This window comes from Sceloporus occidentalis, unplaced genomic scaffold, assembly GCF_023333645.1.
Source record: "Sceloporus occidentalis isolate IW3139 unplaced genomic scaffold, rSceOcc1.0.p SCAF_3, whole genome shotgun sequence".
NCBI classification, from domain to species: domain Eukaryota; kingdom Metazoa; phylum Chordata; class Lepidosauria; order Squamata; family Phrynosomatidae; genus Sceloporus; species Sceloporus occidentalis.
In genome coordinates this window covers 30,974,339-30,990,825 of record NW_028316983.1, presented here as the reverse complement: position 1 = coordinate 30,990,825, position 16,487 = coordinate 30,974,339, and the positions used below count along the sequence as shown (strand labels likewise).

The 16,487-nt window shown below is 42.0% G+C and overlaps 1 protein-coding gene across 1 annotated transcript; it reads right to left on the bottom strand.

Annotated features, from left to right (window-relative positions):
* Nucleotides 1–307: 307 nt before the first annotated feature.
* On the bottom strand, nt 308–16,228 carry PIGT (phosphatidylinositol glycan anchor biosynthesis class T). Its single transcript, XM_089513961.1, has 12 exons — nt 16,048–16,228; nt 12,376–12,553; nt 11,069–11,196; nt 7,297–7,397; nt 6,969–7,055; nt 5,946–6,033; nt 5,761–5,858; nt 4,500–4,665; nt 3,958–4,158; nt 2,617–2,782; nt 2,389–2,472; nt 308–1,543 (listed from the first exon to the last, which is right to left on the bottom strand). Exons 1-12 carry the CDS (start codon nt 16,217–16,219, stop codon nt 1,291–1,293), a joined length of 1,722 nt encoding a protein of 573 aa, XP_089370087.1. The 5' UTR covers nt 16,220–16,228; the 3' UTR covers nt 308–1,290.
* Between the last annotated feature and the right edge of the window lie 259 nt (nt 16,229–16,487).

Genomic DNA, 16,487 nt, shown 5'->3' with positions numbered 1-16,487 from the left:
GGTCTGCAGTTGATTTGACTAGCCTACGAAGAATCTAGTAACCTGAATTTCCATGGTGGCTACAGAAGAAGAAAAATATTTTGGTGGTTTGTTTTTATTTTTTAGTAAACTACTTTCTACCAAGCAGGCTGGCAGAATAGAAGCAACACTTCAGAGTGGTCTTATCTTTCTCTACAGCCATTTCAAAACCACAAGGACTAGCAGAAGACCAATGGCACAATCTTATTTACTTGGCCACTGGCTTACATGGAACTCCCATCACTCAAAGTGATTTGTGAAATAACAGAGCTGAGTTAACCAAGAAAACATAGAATTTCTAAGGACATAGACACCACAAAGCATTTATTTCTTGAATTCTTCAACCATTTCTTACAAACATTTTGTGAGGAGGAGGGCTTCCCTTACTATACAATGTTCATTCACACACTCCCAAATGTAGCCTTAAGTCTTAACCAGGTACCAGTAATTGTGGCCTTCTAGAAGTTGCTGAACTGCAATTCCCATTATCCTTTGGCTATGCTGGCCAGGGCTTATGAAACTGCAATTCAACAACATCTGGAGGGTTGCTCAGTCTCTTACAACATGGCTTGCTTATTTATTTATTTATTTATTTATTTATTTATTTATTTATTTCAGACTACCTTGCCCTACCTGACCATACTGTGTTCCAAAACCACTAACAACCCCTCCTATAAGCTTTAATTTCCTCTGCCACACCTGTGTCCCTGTACCCCATCACTCTCTTCTACAAAAATGACAAGCAACAACCTGCCAAAATTACATACCTATGCATGCCACCCTCAGGTCCAGCAGTTATTTTCTCTTTAGATGTCACTTATTTTGTTTCTACTATCACAATTTTTGTCATTTTTTTTTCACTCCCCACAAACTGAATAGTTAGCAATATTTTTCACATGGCAGCTAAAGCTATATGAGCAACATGGTGTCAGTGGTTGCATGGGGAAACAAATCCAGGTTGGCTAGAGAAGAGAAGTGGCTTCAGTTCATTAAGGCCAAGGGTACAAATGTCCAGGCATAGGTGACTTTCAACAGGCCATTAAAGTTACCTCTTAAAAGAACAATCCTTTCTCCTTGCAATTTTGTAAATAAATATAGTCCAAAGATCAGTATTTGTGTATGCCTGCCATAAACCAGGGAAAATGGTGGATCTCTTAGGTATGAAGGAACTAGTGGGCCCAGTATCTTGTTTAGTCCTCGCACAGCTTTGCTACTGCAATTCCTGGCTTATAGAGTTCCCAAAACTTCAAAAAGTGCAATCACCAGCTGCCCTCAAAGAGGTGGGACACCTCTAATTTTACGGATGATGTTTGCCAGTCGCTTGGCTAGGCCTCCTCTGTTAGGTTCTTCCACTTGGAAGGTTCTGGTCAGCAAGTTATAGAAGGAGCCATAACATACAGCTACCACAGTGCAAGTCAGGCAGATGACATTGTATGGCATACTGAAGTCTGGTGTTGGCAGGTTTACTAGCAGCGGTTCCGTGTACAGACGCACAAAGTAGCTTGAGCCCTCAGAGGAAGGAAACCTGGCAGGTCAAAGGGAGAAGGATAATATCAGCTGAGGCTTTAGAGTCAGATACTGTTGTGGTGCAATCCTGCAGTTGTATCATTTCAAATGGCACATTTGGAGATCATGTGGGAGAAACAGAACGCCATTTGTTTGAAAAGCAGCTTCCAACTAAAACTGCCAGACTAAATTTGCAAATGGAAAGTTATGATATGCAAGTGCTTTTCAAAGAAGCAACACTTACCTTCCACTGTGCCACATCAATAACTGAACTGATCCTCAGTCTCAGGCAATTTCTGCTATGTATAACTCCATGAAATACTGTATTTCCCCAAATTTTAGCTTATATAAATATACATAGGTTAGAAGACACAAGGACATATTCACTATTAAAGAGTACAAGATGTTTTATTAGTACTCTGGAAATACTAGTTACACAATGAGCACCATGAGTTCAAGCAATGTTTAGGCCAGGAGTGAGAGACCTCCAGCCCTGAGGCCTAATCCACTACAGAGATGCCCAGAATACATAGCCTGTAGAGTATTGGGGTATCGCCATCTTGTCCCCAGAAAAGAAATTGTGTGTTATCTCCAATCAATGATTTGAGAATAATGATCAAAGATAGCACCGGTTATGTAACGTGCTCACTTCACCCCAGCATTGCGAATGTGCATGTAGGGGGAGAGGGATAACACTCAGCAGATCTTGCAGAACTACTGTCTGTCAGTAAAGACCAATCTGGGCAATACTGTCAGGTAGTATGACCTCAAATATAGGCAGCTTCATTGGAACCCCAGAACAGTATCAATTCCATGCAAGGTATTTTTTGCCATCCATCCCTTATCCCTTTTAAATGCACTCACAATGAAGCAAAGAGTGGACTTAGCTCTTCCTCTTCTTCTTTCATTGCAATGACACTTGGCACCAGGGAACTCAGGACAGATGAACTACAGTTCGAGAGAGGGAAAGAAGCTGAATACAATCTTTGCACCTTTTGAGATTAGAAACAATTAAGAGTCCCAAGATAGCACAGCCAGACCCAATGGAAACAAACTCAGACAGTGTCTGGCTAAGGAATACTGCAGCTTTACCTTACATAAAAGCCATGGTTGGGGTCAGGAGTGTATTCTGTCCACTTCAGCAAGGCTCTCTCAAACTGGATGGTGATCTTTGTGACAGAATTTGCTGGCAGCTGGATCAACATCTCCAGAAGATGGGGCCGCTGCCGATCTTTAGCAGGCTGATAGTGGATATAACCTAGCATCAAAGACATGTGATCATCACACAACACTTTGTCAAATACATAAATAAAAGGCTTCCTGGATGTTTGAGTAACACTCTTACACAGCCCTGGCTGACCTCCCAGCATCTCTACAGTGACTTTAAGCAAGAAGGATGAACTCTGAGCATAGCAAATTTCTCTGCCAGTCTGTTTTTTCTTGTTTGGAATATCAACTCTTGTGGACTCAGATTAAGCACAGTCAAGAACAGAAAAACAAACTGAGGTCATAATCTGCCTGTTTATCTGATGTGACAGAATCCCTCTTCAGTTTGGCCCTAGTTCCAGCCTTTCACTTCCTATCACTTATTTTCTCCTTTTACCCTCAATAGCTCTCCCTTAATCTGGTATTCAGGCCTCAAGATGAAGACTATACTGGACAAATGACGATGTTGATCAATGGGTTCAATGTGGTAAAGTGTGAGCAGTCTTCCCTTCTCAGTCTTAAATATAAACAGTCAGACACAGTTGTAGAAAATAACAGTATTACATAACAATTAAGTTAAACATGAAATCCCTGAACTCTTTCCACATTCCCAGCTCCCCAAACCCTATTAGGATCTTTATTCTGTCTTTGACTGCCTTAACTAACCCTTTTTCATCATGCTCCTTTGTGACTCTTTAACAGACCAGCCCATATGTCCTTTCTTCCACAGCCCCTGCTTCACAGCATTCCATGATCTATAGTTGGCTGGCTCTAACCAGGCTTGCCCAACCTCTCACTTTACACTTGAGGGTAAACTAGTTGAACTCGCTGGCTTCCAAATAAGTCACTATAGGAGTACACGCCCAGCCGCAACCCTATGCACACCTACACTTATGAAACATGGACCTCAGATTTAAACATACCAGGTCTCAGAGCCAACGTCAGCATGCTACAGAAAGGCTGGGAGAGGAACATGCTTGTGCAGTTCTATCCTCATACACTATGGCTTCCAAAATGTTTGGTTGTAACAAACACATTTGTTCCACTCAGTCCAGATCTCAATGTCCAAATATCCATGGAGAGCTACCACATGGACAGTGACCAATCAAAGGTAACAAAGAGTCTACAGTGACACATGTGCACTATTTGCTTCTACAAAGCAAAATGCCTTTCTTTCCACCAGCAGCATGGCATGAGAAGGCACACATTAGAGAGGCTAAATCTTACTTGGTTTATTTTCCTTTCCTTTTGTGATAATGGTCAGTGTGTGGATGTAGAGCCTCAGATACCAGGGCACTGTCTCCAGCAGCAAAACAGGGAAAGCTCGGTATGGGTGTGTGTTATAGACAAGGGTGCTGATTTCTCCTGTCTGAAGGCCATAGCCACTCACATAGCGTTGAGTGTGGAGCACAGGTGCTGGCAGATCCACTGCAAGGAGAAGATGAAAAAGTGGATTAGAATTCAAGCTGCAGCAGCAGTATCCAACCCAATGCCCTGAGAGCACTCGTCAGAGAATTTCTGGACAGAAGGACAGTTCTTGTCACCTATTGTGATATTAAAATGAAGGCTGATCCTACTTTGCAGGGAAGATCCAATAGTGTACTACTATTGATGGTTATCTACTTCCTTTGCACACTCTCACAATCTGTTAGAGATAGCCAAGAAACCTTCTGGCAGATCTTCAGATAGTACAGTGGGTTGGGAGGAGGATGAGGGGGGGGGAGACTCCTGTAGTTGGTAGAAGTATGGGGTTGGATCCTGGCACTCACAACCATCTTGAGGTCGTTTCCATTTTAAGTGCACATTGAGGCTGCGAGAACCATTGAAGAGTAAGGGATTCAGAAGGTCATAGACTGCATAGGTCCTCCTCTCTCCTTGGACAGATGCTTCATGTACAGACAAAGGAGCTGGGGAAACCTCCATAAGTTCTTTCTCCTGAAAACATAAGAGAAACCACCATTAGTAATAATACTAATATATATATAATATAGATTTATTTGTATCCCGCCCCATCACAGGGAATCCAGGTGGCTAACAACAGTAAAAGTATAGTGGACCCTTGTTATACACTGGGATTTGGTTCCAAGATCCCCTGTGGATAACAAAATCCGTGTATGCTCAAGTCTCATTAAATATAATGACATAGCAAAATGGTGTCCCTTAAAAAAAATGGAATATCAAGGTTTGATATTTGAAATTTATACTTTTTTTGAACATTTTCAAGCTATGGATGCTTGAATCTGTGTATTAAAAATCAGTGTATAAGAAGGGCCAACTGTAATCATAAAGACAGCAAACCCAGTAACATATAATCCACACTAAAAGGTACAATATAGATATTTTAGACTACAATTCTCATACTTCCCAGCTAGCACAGCAAATTGTATGGGATTATAAGAATTGTAGTTGAAAAGCTCTGGAAAATATCAAATGCCTACCCATATCCTACATGTTCAAATGGTCTCTCAATATGAATACTCAGCACTCAGTGCAGCTTTCATCAGGGCTCTTTCACTTAAATAGAAGTCAAAGTAAAACCCATTTCAGGACATGGCTACAATGGAGAATGCACATGTATACCAGCTAGCAAAATTCTGATTAAATAGTAAAGACAGCAATGGCCAAAGAAATAAACTAAAGCATTATTGAAAAAACTGCATTAAATACCAGGAAGGTACCTAAAGAAGATAAGTTAACACCAGACAATAAGATTGTTTAACTTAATGGAAGTGAGATAATAAATGGGTGGAAAAGAAGAGGTTGAAAGATCCCTAAGCATAACCTCAGAGAGGTTAGGAAAGGTGGGTAAGAGATGAGGTGCATTCCAGTTACTAGAATCTACTTAACAATACTGCTGCTACTCTCTCTAAGCTATCTTTAATTCTTTAAGTGATGAGTACTCTTCCATTCCCAGCAAGTTATGCTATGGAAACAATAAATGAAACTCAGTAGAAAGTGTATTTGAATGCCTTCTCTTATCATGGATGGTCTAGTCTTACTAGAAGAATATGGTTGAAAATGAAAGTTTACCTGGCCTCTACTGGAAATGTCAACATAAACTTTGCTTTGAGACGCCAGAGGACATGCTTCAGTAAGAGTACGAGAGAAAATCTTAAAGAGGGACCAATCTGCAGGGAAACATAAAAGTCTGTTAAGAGATGACTAAAGAGCAACAAAAGCAGCCATTCTCAATATTAGAGGGCAAACTCATTTACCTTTCTTTCCATGGCCACTAGCAAAAGAATCAAAGACAACAGTGAGAGTTTGTCTGAGTTCCCATGACACAGTGAGGCAAGAGGCATCCTAAAAGTAAAAACAGAAATATGAAGTGTATTCAAATGTTAAAAAATAACAACAGTTTCTATATTGCAATGCCATTCCCCGAAAGAGAAGAACATATTTTCCTGTTCTAAAAAATCTGCTAGCTATGGCAAAATATACACAAATGTACATAACTGAGGTTCTGGGTTTTTTTTAACCTTAAGACATGCTCAACACAGGAAAACAAAACAAAACATCAGATAGCTTAAAGATGGTTTGGGAGAGTTGATGAGAAGGATGCAAAAAACTATCATTTTCTCCCACTTTTGCAATTTTTAAACTTTAAGTTCTTTCCATTCTTGACAGAAATACATTTGAAAATGCTGGTAAATTCTTCAAAAATCAGTTCAAACAAAGTTCTCCTGCATTTGCAGCAGACACGTTCAACAGGTACCATGTTCCAGCCTGAAATAGATAAAGTATTCTCAGCAACATTTTAGCATGTTTTACCAGCCTGCCATATAGAGGGCAAAGAAGAGGAAACTTGGGGAGTGGTAGCAACCAGCACCAATATAGATTACTACAGAGGAATTCAACCCCAAATTGCTGTTTGGTCCTAGACAGACAAATATATTTGTTTTAGTTTTCCCACTTTTTTAAAACACAAGTTTCTTCCATTATGAATATGAACAAACCTCTGAATGTTGGTAATTATTTATAGAAATATACTGAAAATTCTCACTCATCTCAACTTAAACCTTTGCATCCTTGAAAGAAATGCAGATCGTCATTCTGGAAGATGGATCCATTAGCTCCATGCCATGATCCCACTTGCCAAAGTACCCATATCATCCATAGTTATAAGGGAAGCAGTTTATAAGAGACTAAGCATCCACAGTTAATAAGTGAAGTCAGTTTTGGAGATCTTGTCCCCAGCTCTTCCAAGCTATTGATGTACTAAGGACAGCCAGACTCACCCTGCAAATGGGTCGGATGTGTACAGCCTGGGAGTGATAGCTGCTGTGAAACAAGCGCTCAGCCTTCAACAAAACTGCCAGGCCAGCCTAGGGAAAAAAGGAAGGGAAATGACTTAACTGCTACCCTATAGAATTCAAGCCTAGGAACTATGCAGTCAGTGATAACTATTTGTCTCAATGTCTAACTACTTGCTTCAGATATGAAGGAATAACTCTGAGCCCACAGTTGAACGTGTCCAAATGTATTTTTCCCCAGGATAAAAATGGGAGGGGGGAGTTACACTATGTGGTGGTTCAAGGTACCATATCCACAAGATGTGGCCCTCACCTTGGAGCTGCATGGCAGCAATTTTTTCCAGGGGGTGAGGTTCTCAGTGCATACAACTTCACGGGGCAGCACAGCATACCGTAGGAATCGATGATCTGTCACTAAGTGAAAGAACAAAAGGATGAGACTACTGATAGCCAGTTATGTGTCACTTAACAGCTCTCTCAAAGCACTTGAATGATTCCAACCTCTATTGGGGGGGGGGGGGAATGGAGTCTGACTAGCTCCCAGTAATGCAAAGGAGCACCTGTGTTTATTTGCAGAGATCAAAGAAACATGAAAGCATCACAAATTCAAATAAACTGGTGCAAGGTTTATGACAGCAAAAACATGGAGAAATATTTCTATTCCATCACATATAAAATGGTGGGTGAAAGTTTTGGAAATGTTAAACACTAACAAGACTTTCAGAGTTTATCAGCAACAGCAAAGAAAAATTGGGGAGGAGGGGATTGACTGGTCACCTTTTTTTCTATTAAGTTAAATTACCACTTCGATATTTAATCACTTTTTGATCTTCAAAATGTTGTAGCAATCTTAACAAAATTATGATCATAGATATATTTACAAATACTTACAAGATTATGCTCCTTATAGATTGCTAAAGCATTTTTTTTGTAAATACAGTTTAGTTATCTCATGTTTTGGTATTAATCCTTTTGTACTACCAGTGCCAATCTAATGAAAGGAAAGGAAATATAAGTTTGAACCCACGATTGCTAACAAGTCAACATAATAAAAAATAAAATAAATAATAAATAAATTTTTTATTTATATCCCACCCCTTTGAGGTCAATCGGGGCGGCTAACAATAATAAAATACAATACAATATATACAAAAACTTCCCTCTCCCCCCCTTAAAAAGTTATTAAATCACTTATAATTAAAACCAACAAATTAAACAACATAACACATACACACCATTACAAAACAGACAAAAACAAAACAGCAAACTGTGGCAGCAATCCACTCAAATTTCCAGAGAGGACCTTAGGGACTGTCATGAGAAGAGGGTTCTTGAGGGTGGGATTATCTATCCAGGAAAGGCCTGCCGGAAGAGATCCATCTTGACAGCCTTTATAAAGCCGTCTAAAGATGTCAGTTGACGGATCTCGTCCGGCAGGTCGTTCCACAATCTGGGGGCGACAACAGAAAAAGCCCTCTGGGAGGTAGCCGAAAGCCTAGATCTTTGAGGCTGCAGCAAATTCCTCCCAGAGGACTGGAGTGTGCGGGGAGGATTATATGGGAGGAGGCGGTCCCTGAGATAGTTTGGACCCAAGCCATTTAGGGCTTTAAAGGTGATAACCAACACCTTGTACTGGGCCCGGAAACTAATAGGCAGCCAGTGGAGGGACTTTAATACCGGAGTAATATGGTCCCTCCTCGATGTTCCTGACACTACTCTGGCCGCCATATTCTGCACTAATTGCAGTTTCCGAATCAAGCACAAGGGTAGCCCCATGTAGAGCGCATTACAGAAATCTAGACATGAGGTTACCAGCGCGTGTACAATAGTCTCGAGATCCCTTACTTCCAGAAAAGGGCGCAGTTGGCGTATCAGCCGAAGCTGATAACAGGTGCTCTTGACTGTCGCATTTACCTGATTTGTCATCAGGAGCGACGAGTCAAGGAGCACCCCCAGACTGCGAACACAGTCACTGGAGGAGAGTGTGACCCCATCCAGGACTGGGGATTGCAACCCAATTCTTGGTTTCGGGGCTGCTACCATGAGCACCTCCATCTTGTCCGCATTCAGTTTCAATCTGTTTTTCCTCATCCAGCCCATTACTGCCCGAAGACATTCACTGAGAGAAGAGACGCCATCAGAATTCGAGGCCGACGAACGAGACATGGAGAAATAGATCTGGGTGTCATCAGCGTACTGATAACACCCAGCTCCATAACTCTGAATAATCTCACCCAGCGGCTTCATATAGATGTTAAATAACATCGGGGACAGTATAGCACCCTGTGGAACCCCACGGGTGAGCTCCCTTTTACTGGAGCAGCTGTCCCCGAGCAGCACCCTCTGGGACCTGCCCGAGAGGAAGGACCGGAACCACTGCAATGCAGTGCCTCCGATACCTAACCCCCTCAGCCGGTCCAAGAGGATGCCATGATCTATTGTGTCGAAAGCCGCTGAGAGGTCTAGGAGCACCAACAAGGTCACACTACCCCTGTCGATGCTCAGACGCAGATCGTCGGTCAAGGCAACCACGGCAGTCTCAACCCCAAAGCCTGTCCTGAAGCCAGTTTGAAATGGGTTGCCCTGGTGCTGTATGATTCAATCTTACTGACAGTCAGATGACCTGCTTTCCTCTGAAGGTAGTTCCTGAATAGTTTATATTGTGAATTATCTTAATATTAGATCAAATTTTTAAATAAATAAATAAATAAATAAATAAATAAAATCCACTGAAGGACATGATGAAATGCAACTTCTAGAAATCTAGAAATCAACTGAAGAATCATACTGAGGATGGAGCAAGCTTATTTTCTGATGCTCTGTAATGCTCTGGAGACTAGGACACGGAGCGGTGGATTCAAGCTACAGGAAAAGAGATTCTACCTAAACATTACGAAGAACTTCTTGATGGTAAGAGCTGATCAACAATGAAAGGCACTGCCTCAGAATGTGGTGGAATCTGCTTGTTTGGAGGTTTTTAAACAGAGGCTGGATGGCCATCTGTCAGAAGTGCTTTGATTTTGTCTTCTTGCATGGCAGGCAGTTGGACTGGATGGCCCTTTTGGTCTCTTCCAAATCTATGATTCTGTGTCCTGCCTCAACTATGAACACACTAGGTCTGAATATGTAATATTTGGCCCACTAGATGTTTTGGAATACAAGTCCCACACTTTCAGCACAGACTGACATAAAACAGATTGTTAAGAATTACTAAATGAGTGTACAAGAAGCACTGACATCAGTAAGAAAACACAAGCACAAACAAGTCACCAAAGTTTTGATAACAGTTTTGTCTCCTCTACTTGCTGGTTGTTTATTGGCTCCTTTTTAAATATATATTTTAACTTGGCATTGTTATGTATTAAGGGCATGTATATTTATGCTAGGTTGAATTTTTAAATGTTTTGTTGCTGTACAGAAATTGCACTATTGTAGCATCTGTTGTTGTTGTGTGCCTTCAAGTCGTTTCTGACTTATGGTGTCCCTAAGGCAACCCTATCACGGGGTTTTCTTGGCAAGAGTTGTTCAGAGGTGGTTTCCCATTGCCTTCCCCTGAGGCTGACAGGCTGTGACTTGCCCAAGGTCACCCAACGGGAATCAAACTCTGGTCTTCAGAGTCATAGTCCAGCACCCAAACAACTATGCCAAGCTGGCTCTCACTGTAGTGTTAGGGGATTTTAATTATACTATCAGAAACAAATACAATATAAGGAAACTTTTTATTTATTAGTTAAAAATCAGAAATAAATTCTCAGTTATTTGTATTCAAATACCTTGTTATGATTTTGTCTGAAGAGATTTCTTTAATTAGCTAACACATTGTAAACCACTTAGGGCATGCTTAAGAGGATTGATAAGCAGTATAGGAATGTACTTGCTATTGCTACTGCTATTGAATGTGTTTTTGAGTAATGGTGATATCAGATAATGTGTTATTTTCATTTATATGATACTGAATAAAAATAATATAAAAAAGAAATAGCACTATTGTTATGTTTTAAATGATACTTGATGACTCCAATACTTTGTTTTTATAGTGTGTCTTGTTAAATATACAGATAAATAAGATGAATACAGTTTCTTACCATTTGCTAGTCCCAAGGGTTTGAAGGATGCTGTTGGAGTAACAGTGTTGGTGGAATCAATGAAGTTCAAGGAGGCACAGAATATCCCTGAGAGGATATTACTAAGGTCTTTCCAAGCTTTGTCAACACTAGATGAGAGAAAATATAGCATAAGCAGTTACATATGTTCGGGGGGGGGGGGGGGGGGGAGAGAGAGAGGATTGCCTGAAACTTACAAGACGTCTTTTATCATCCCTTTTGAAACTAAAATCCAAAACACACTGAAGAAATAATCCACTTTGAGACCACTTTAACTGCCCTGGCTCAATGCTAGGGAATTCTGCGAACTGTAGTTTTATGAGACATTTAGCCTTCCTTGTCAAGAGAGCTCTGGTGCCACAATAAACTACAATTCCCAAGATTCCCTAGCACTGAGGCAGTGCAGTTAAAGCACTCTAAACTGGGTTATTGCTGCAGTGTGTTTTGGACCTACAGTATATCTGTTTTAAAGTTTAAGATGTGGTTTAGGCTGAATACATTTCAGGTGCCACTGCGTATCTCAGAAAAAGCAATATATAAAGGCTGAAGAATAAATGGAAAATGTGGGTTCCATTCTCATTTGACTACTACATATCACGAGAGTGCTACACATTCACAGTGCTGATATGCAAAGATTACCCAATCTTGTTAAGTGCTATGCAACAGCCAATGGATCATCTATGCCAACCTTTCTGACCCTGGTGCCCTTAAGGTGTGTTGGACTACCACCCCACATCATCCCCAGTTAACACAAATTGGTTGGAGATTATGGGAATTGCAGCCCAAAACATCTGAAGGGTATTGGATTAGGGAAGGCTATTGTACTGTATTGTAAACAATAAGCCATGAGGCAGAAGTTTTCCAGCCCTTCTGGAGGCTGTCTCTAAGACAACCTGTTTGCCACATCCTGTTCTTAGAAGCATTTATGTGGACCCCGAGACCTCTGCTGGACACCTTAAGGCTTTCCCAACACAAAAATTGAGGAACTATCCTAGAAAAAAAAATCAGAAACGCAAGAAACAAAAAATGCCCAAAAACCTAAACTGGGAGTGACTTTCATTTAGGGTTCTGCTGGGCGTAATGCACTATGGATGCCGGCCGTAAAAGCCTTCAACTTCAAATTGTTTTCTTCTTTTATCAGTCTTCCAAAATACATTTTTCCTCCTAGTCCGCATATGTTACAGGTCAGGAAATGGGGAGCAGGAGCCAAAGTCTAACAACCTTGTATGACTGCCCGTTATTGAGAAAGAGGGCCCATTAAAGAAACAAACAGCAGCTCAGGCACTTACTCAGTGACAGAGTCTTGAAACCAGACCCAGAGCTCAGCCCCAGCAGGAGCCTGCAAGTAAGGCTGCCCCCAGCTCCGCGTACGCCAGAAGCCTTGAGTGAGAGAGAGGTGCAACTCACGCACAGAATATTTGGAAATGAGCTGTCCCAGGGCTTTGGGGAACAACCGGTAATGAGAAACTGTAGAAAAGGGAAGAAGAAGAGCAGAAGTTAAAACAGAATCCCTTGGCCTCCAACCTCATCTGCCCCAACACCCAACCCACTACTCCACCCAAAGACCCTAGACAAGTATCTTTTTGGGATTACAACATCTAGTATCCTCAGCCACTACAGTCACGATACTAAATAAGGGATTATCTCGCAAAAAATCACTTTTCCAAGCCCTGAGTCCTTCCCATCATGCAGTCCAATTCCATGCTCCAGGTAGGATAAGCCTTACTACATTCCCACTGACACTCCTGCAAGCCAGGGGACAGGAATCATGTAGTCCTTCAGATGCTGCTAACTGAAACTCCCAGCATTCCTCACCATTGGCTAGGCTGGGTAGAGGTGCTTGGACTTCCAGTCCAACAGCATCTGCAGGGTTACATGATTCCCATCCATGCACCAAACTGACCAGGTCAGTACGCCTTCTTCGACTTTGTGCATTGTTCCTTGGTACAGGGTTCTCTTAGGAGAACATAATAACCCTAAAAGTAGTTCACAAATAATGTTAAACTAGAAGTGAGACTCTGGCCCTCTAGATGTTTTTGGACGGAGAAACCCACAACCCCTTACAATTGGATACACCCACTAGAGCTTGGGAGTTGACGTATCAACATCTAGAGGATGAGATAGTCCTATCTCTATTCCCAAAGATGAGAACTAACATTAGTCTGGTCTAAATGAATTCTATGGATTTCTTATTTCCAATTACCAATAAACACATTTGGGAATTATTCTGTAAAACAGATATTATCACACAGCATTTTGAACTGCAATATCAACAAATGAAGAGATTGTAGACAGTGTGTTTGAGAGCAAGGGGGTGATCCTTTGTATATGTACTTGGAAGTAAATCTGATTGCATTCAAGATTCAATAGGATATTACTCAATACTACAGTGCAAGGTAGTTCTGTTGACATCCCAACAGAGATCTGTTGTTCCTTAGCTTTGTATTATTATTATTATTATTATTATTATTATTATTATTATTATTATCCCACCTTTCTTCCAAAATTGAGACTCAGGGAGGCTTAAATATTAAGTTGTTTCAGACTTATTCCCAAGCATGCCAATGTGAAGACTGCACAGAAATGCCTCCAGGTAAGAGTGCCAGCATGGCACAGTGGTTTGAGTATTGGGCTATGACTCTGGAGAGCAGGGTTCAATTCCCAGTTCGGTCATAAAACCCACTGGGTGACCATGGGCAAGTAACACTCTCTCAGCCTCCAGAGAAGGCCATCGCAAACCTCCTCTGAAGAAACTTGCCAAGAAAATGCTATGACAGGTTCACCTTAGGGTCCCCATAAGTCTGAAACAACTTGAAGGCACACAACACACAAGACAACATACTATAGCAGTTACAGCAGAAACCTATCAACCATCAGATGTTGTTGGAACCAATACCCATCAACATGATTAACAGTGATAATGCTGCCCATGTCCATCCATCATCCACCTCACCATATGACAGGTTTTAATAACCTGTTGGCTTCCATGTGGACTGGCTCTGAATTCCCATCATCCCCTGTTGGAGGAAACCAGGTTAAAGAACGATGATCTTTTTATTGAGGACATATCTGTGGCTATTTCCTTGTGTGCATGTGTGTGTATTTAAGTCTCTCTGTCCACAGACAGAAGGCAAGGAGGAACTTAAGCCCAATATTCCCCTATTTATTCAAGTTAAAGCTCCATACAGAGAGAAACTTCCCTTCCCTTAACAAAACATATGAAAATGACAGAAGTGTGTTGGTGAGTTTTAAACAGGAATTTGGGGGGAGCCAGCTTCAAGCCTCTGCTAAAATTGATTTGTATGATTTTGTATGTTATTCTGCTTTAGGTGAATCTATCTCATGGGGTTGTTGTGAACTCACTGAAATAAAGCAAAAGGTTTTAGTTTAGCAAGTGCAAGAATGACACCCCATTTCCCACAATAAGTCTGCTGCACAATAGCTGTATGCTCCACCAACTCATTCACATTACAGTGTTATAGCACTATTATTCCACTTTAATTGGCATGGTTCCACACTACGGGATCCTGTGACTGGCAGTTTAAGGAGTGGCATATACAGGTCTTAGCCAGAGGGCTCCAGTGCCCCCGAATTACAAATCCCAAGGGCCCTTTCACACTAAGCCATTATAGCATTCTGATTCCAGTGGCTGCATCCTGTGAAATCCTTGAATTTGCAGTCTGTGCCTTGTGTGCCTTCAAGTCACCTGTTGACTTATGGTGACCCCATGAACAGGGTTTTCTTAGGCAAGGAATCACAGGTGTTTTCGCCGATTCCTCCTCTGAAATATAGCCTACAGCACTTGGCATTCATTGGCGGTCTCCCATCCACATACTAACTGACTGACTCTCCTTAGCTTACAAGGTCAAAGGGGATTTAGTGCCTTTAGGTTATTTAGGTCTGGATTTGCAGTTTGGAGAGTGGAGACCAGGATTCGAATACCAGCTTGGCCATGAAACCCATTGGGTAACCTTGAACCACAGAATCATAGAGTTGGAAGAGACCACAAGGCCCATCCAGTCCAACCCCATTCTGCCATGCAGGAAATCACAATCAAAATGGCCATCCAGCCGCTGTTTAAAGACCTCCAAGTAAGGAGGCTCTACCACTTTCTAAGGGAGTGTGTTCCACTGTAAAGCAGCTCTCTGTCAAAAGGTTCCTCCTAATGTTGAGATGGAATCTATTTCCTGTAGCTTTGAATCCATTGTTCCGGGTCCTGTTCTCTGGAGCAGCAGAAAACAAGCTTCCTCCCTCCTCAATATGACATCCCTTCAAATATTTAAACAGGGCTATCATATCACCTCTTAACCTTCTCTTCTCCAGACTAAACATCCCCAGCTCCCTGAGTCATTCCTCATAGGACATGGTTTCCAGACCCTTCACCATTTGAGTCGCCCTCCTTTGGACACGCTCGTTTCTCAATGTCCTTTTTGAATTGTGGTGAGAGCTCCAACTGCCTGCCTGAAGAAGACAAGCCCTCCCTTGTATTGTTTTTAAATTGTATGGGTGGGTTTTTGTATTGTTGGGCCATGTATTGGTTTTGATGGTGTTTTTGTAAACCGCTGTGATCTACAAGGAATAGCGGTCTAGAAATAAAATTTCATTCATTCATTCATTCATTCATTCACAGAACTGGACACAGTATTCCAGGTGGGGCCTGACCAGAGCAGAATAGAGTGGCACAATTACTTCCCTTGATCTAGACACTATACTTTTATTGATGCAGCCTAACATCGCATTGGTCTTTTTAGCTGCAGCATCGCACTGCTGACCCACTTGGACTCCCAGAGCCGTGTCTCCTTCAGCCAGGTGTCGCCCTTCCTATATCTGTGCATTTCATTTTTTCTTCCTAAGTTTCTTACATTTCTCCCTGTCGAGGTTCATTTTGTTAGTTTTGGCCCAGCTTTCTAATCTAGTAAAGCGGAATCATAGCGCTATAACTGCGCGGTGTGGACGCTCACCGCCCTCGCGCTGCAGGTCCGAGTCCCAGCGAGTCCGGAACTGGAAGGTGGCGGCCAGATCCCCGGAGGGAAGCGGGCTGAGCAGCAGCTCCTCTCGCAGGGAATCCGGGGAAGCCGCCTCCAGGACCCTCAGAACTGAAACCAGCAGCAGCGTCGCCTTGGCCGCCTCCATCTTCCTGTGCCCAAGCTCCGCCCACCACCGGCTCCTGCTAGCCAATGGCGGACGAGAACAAAGCGGACCAAACCCCCTTAAGCCCCGCCTCTGCTCTCCCAACAGCCAATGGGAAGGGGCTTTTCCTGAGAGTCAATCGGAGCCACCAGAGATAAGAAAAATGTAGACGAATACCTCCATCTCTGGATAGGAATATTCCGGGTCCATAGTGGAGAAGTCATTGGTGAAAGACTGAAGAGGTTATCTTCACTGAGGAAACAATCCAGTT

Bases quoted from the DNA above. Each gene is read 5' to 3' on its own strand.
- PIGT (XM_089513961.1), bottom strand. From the start codon at position 16,219: ATGGAGGCGGCCAAGGCGACGCTGCTGCTGGTTTCAGTTCTGAGGGTC. The intron at 11,197-12,375 runs GTAAGTGCCTGA...TCTCTCATCTAG, and splicing joins TTTCAAGACTCTGTCACTGA to TGTTGACAAAGCTTGGAAAG. The intron at 6,034-6,968 runs GTGAGTCTGGCT...TTTTACTTTTAG, and splicing joins ACATCCGACCCATTTGCAGG to GATGCCTCTTGCCTCACTGT.